At 36.5% G+C, this 3,969-nt stretch overlaps 1 protein-coding gene across 1 annotated transcript in view; it reads right to left on the bottom strand.

Moving 5' to 3' along the window:
* The window catches only part of malt1 (MALT paracaspase 1), a gene marked incomplete at its 5' end in the record, with an annotated part of 11,696 nt that extends 8,909 nt beyond the window's left edge, over window positions 1-2,787 (bottom strand). The window contains 3 exon segments of the mRNA XM_014024232.1: window positions 1,523-1,644; window positions 1,922-2,088; window positions 2,507-2,787. Coding sequence (XP_013879686.1) covers window positions 1,523-1,644; window positions 1,922-2,088; window positions 2,507-2,655 — 438 coding nt within the window.
* Between the last annotated feature and the right edge of the window lie 1,182 nt (window positions 2,788-3,969).

The raw sequence follows: 3,969 nt of genomic DNA, 5'->3' as shown, positions 1-3,969 counted from the left end.
GTACGAACCATTCGTACGAACAAAAGTAAGAGAAATTTAGGATAAGAATACGAACATGTTCTTGCATGAGGCCCACTGTCTGATCTGTAACAAGCCGATGATGGCATGTAGCCGAAACGCATCCTGTTTTCTGCCCTTATTAAAAACAATATTTTTTGGAGTGCTGGTTATCCTATTTTTAAGATTTTTCAGAACCGGGCACCCATTTACTCTTCCCCCTTTTTTGTAAGAAAATTGGAGTTGTGTGCACTATTTTTTTTTTCTTATTGCCCGATATTAAAATAACAATTTTGGCTCAAGAATGTGGAAAAAACTATTAATATAAGAAAAAATATTTAAACAAATCATCTTTAAGCACAAATAATGTGATTTTCAAAGGGCTTTCAGCTGAAAACTTATATAAAATCAACAACTGAAGGAYGATGCATCAAGTATTTGCTTTTCAGCTTTTTTTAATCAGGACTCCTCTTTTGTCCTCCACATCTCTATTTTTCAGCACCCTGTATAAAACTTGGTTGTGATCAGGTATGAATACTGAACAGAAAATGAGTTTAAAAGCAGAAGTCCACAAAAAAAAAAAACATACCGAAGAAGTTAAAAACCACATAATAAAAATCACAAGAAAGTCTGGCTTCTTGGAAGCAAACTAAGAAGTAATTAAAAAAACTTATATTTGGGTAAACAAAGTGTATTTAGGTATATATAGATCACTTTTATTTATTATGACCTGCCTGAAGAAAGGTTTCTGCTGTTGGTGAACCATTTCCACACTCATGTATAATATGCTGCATATATTAGAAAACCTTATATCAWCCATATATCCTAAGTGGTTAAAGATTTGCAATCTAGAAGCTTCTTTCAGCATAATCACCCTCAGGCTGCCTGCTATTCAGTCCCATTACCAAGGCAACTGAAAACAATAACGTCATACCTTGAAAACTAAAAAAGGAAATGAGCATACAGGTTTATCAATCTGGGAATGTCCATCTGCAGAGCATCTCACAGCCTATAGTGTCTGGATCTCAGTAACCACTCCAAAAAAAAGCAATAATAGATAAACTTGTGCACAAAAGGCCATAAATGCAGGTCGTTTTGTGTTCAGAAAAATCACAACGAGGGAAATTTCAGGTCCCGACCTGTTTGTTGTTTAACTTTAGAAATGTGACTCATTGTGACTTCCCTTCTGTTATATCAGGCAATTAAATTATATTGACGTAAAAATATCTCGGAGACACTGATGTGATGATAGAAGCTGCTATTTTTAAAAGGTTTTAAAAAGTAGATAAGGAGGAAAAGACCCAAAGGCATGAGAACAAAATAAAGAAAGAAAGGGGGGAATTTTAGTATTAAACATTATAAGAAATTATTTTATTCTGGGAATCTTTCAATGACAACCAGGACTACTAACTGTTTTTTTTTTTTTTTTTTGGCGTCTTAAATCAACAGGATCCCACATGTGAGCCAGACTGCAATGATTTTAGATTCTAAAGACAGCACTTTGTGCGTTTGTGTTGCAACTCACTTCTTCTCTTGATTTGAACCACTGATACTGCACCGGAGATTTACCCACAGCATGGCAGCTGAGGCGCAGATTATGGCCGCACATCAGAGCAGCAGACTGGGGCTGAATGAGGACCTGCAAGGCTGGAAGAGATTAAGAAAAATATATATATACAAGTCAACGTTGCCTTCACATATTTCTACTGCTGATTTTCCACAAGTGTAGTGCATTTACCATCTCAGAAACAATAAGTACACACATCGTATTCCCCCTTTCATGTTTGAGCTCTGCTCCCAGCGACACAAGCTGATTGTTCTCAAAATCGTGAGTCATACATTCTTTAAACTGTATAATAACAGTAAATGCCGGAGCACTTCACTGCAGACTGTAATAAATAGGTTGGAGGTGAGTTTACTGTACCTGGTGGCCTCAAGCACTGCAGGGCCTCTGAGTTGCCCAGAGTTTGGAGGTAGTCAATCAAGTGACCCGTGGTGCAGCCTCGCTCTCCCATCAGCCTCAGCAGCATCAAGCTGGGGCTGCCTTCCACCTCCAGCACTCTGAGAGAACACATCTCCATGTCGTCTGAGCTGGAGGACGATAAAAGTGATCGACAGGACTTTTAGAATTAAAATAAACTTTATTATGCTCGTGTTAGACAACATGATTCCGTGACTAAACAGAATACACGTCAACTAGTTTGCAAGGTGGGCAATCAAAACAAACGTACATTGTTAAATTGTAAATTCAAGTTGCACTTCCCGTTTTTGGCCACCAGATGTCGCCAAAGAGAATTATTGRAAAAGTAATTAATCTCTTTCAATTTAGAAAGCTTAATTTGCCCATCACTATCAACAGCTGAGCTGTTCCTGAACACTGGTTTGTTGTTGATAATTCAGTAACTWTATAGAAAAGGTTTCATCCATCATGCACACATTTTAACAATTTCCCTGTGGTTATTTAAGGGTTTCAGTTTTTTTTTTGTCCAAATTGTGATTTTCACCCTACCTGACTTTGAACCGCCTGTCGTTTCCAACAATCTCTCCTAATTTTCGCCATCCTTTGCCGTTTGATTTATCCAACACGTCACAAAGTTTCTTCACAACYGCCTCCTTCAACAAGTTTATCTTCGTGGACCTGTCCAAAGAGTCCGACATGGCAGCCAGCAAACCGGCCCYGTACGCTGCTACACGCTGGTATTAATTACACTTAACAGCAAGTCGCACTAATGCCTGAAAACAAAGCAATAATAGCCATACACAAATTTTCATTTAACTTCCTGGACGACATAAAAGTGACACGGACACGCCTGCTGTGCACAAACCTCGGATTTCCCCGTTTTGAAGTCGCTTCTGCCAAAGATCGTGAAACAAGATGCTGCTCTTCATGACGTCATACGTCTCTTTAAATCCACTTGACTTTAATGTTTCTTCTCACTTTTATTTTCATATATTGGCGCAGGAAAGTAAGTTCCATTAACGTTTGTTTGTCAAATCTGTTTTTAACTCTTGTGTAACAATGACAGAAACTCCATTGTTAGCTGTTAATGCTAATTAGCCAAGTGCAGAAAACAATTCTTCATATTTCTTCTTATTATTTTTATTGTATTTAATATTTAACATGTCAGAGTAATTAAACGTAACGTCCTGACCAACAACAATTTAGGGAGGGAACAACTTAGAATTTCATCTTGTTGCGGTYAGGAAGACGGAATGCAGAAATGGAGAATGATCTTGTTTTATATACGCTCTTTGGCTGTGCTGGGCTCAGATGGGCGGGGCTTTAACCGAGCTCACTCTCCTCCTCCCATGACCCAGACCTGAAACTTTCAGAACTCAGGCCTGTGGTCCTGCAGCCAGTAACCTATTGAGATACATTTTTGTAAGCAACTTTTTATTTATAACAAAGACTTTAAGAAAATAGCAGTTGACTTGTATTTAGGTGGTGAAGTAATATGATGCAAACTTTGTTTTTCCATCACGGTTTTGACAGATGTTAAGTTTTGATGTTTTGTATTTACTTTGTTTGTATGATTTATGGCAATCTCTTATTTTTTAAAATAAATAAGTAAATCACCAGAATGCATAACATTAACATATTTTTAAATCACTTAGGGTTTTTAAGGTAACTTTTTTCCATGAAAAGATAAACATACAAACAAAAAAATTGCACGGGTTTGCTTTGCATCGCTCACATACAGGTGCTGGTCATAAAATTAGAATATCATGAAAAAGTAGATTTATTTCAGTAATTCCATTTAAAAAGTGAAACTTGTATATTATATTCATACATTAAATACAAACTCATATATTTCAAATGTTTATTTCGTTTAATTTTGATGATTACAAATGACAACAAATGAAAATCTCAAATTCAGCATATCAGAAAATTAGAATCTTGTGAAAAGTGTAGAGGATACTCCAACATAACTTCTCATACTTAACCTAATTAATATCGACTAATATTAATAT

Source organism: Austrofundulus limnaeus, unplaced genomic scaffold, assembly GCF_001266775.1.
Source record: "Austrofundulus limnaeus strain Quisiro unplaced genomic scaffold, Austrofundulus_limnaeus-1.0 Scaffold413, whole genome shotgun sequence".
Lineage (NCBI taxonomy): Eukaryota > Metazoa > Chordata > Actinopteri > Cyprinodontiformes > Rivulidae > Austrofundulus > Austrofundulus limnaeus.
Note: the sequence above shows the minus strand (reverse complement) of the source record. Positions and strands in the feature narration are given on the sequence as shown.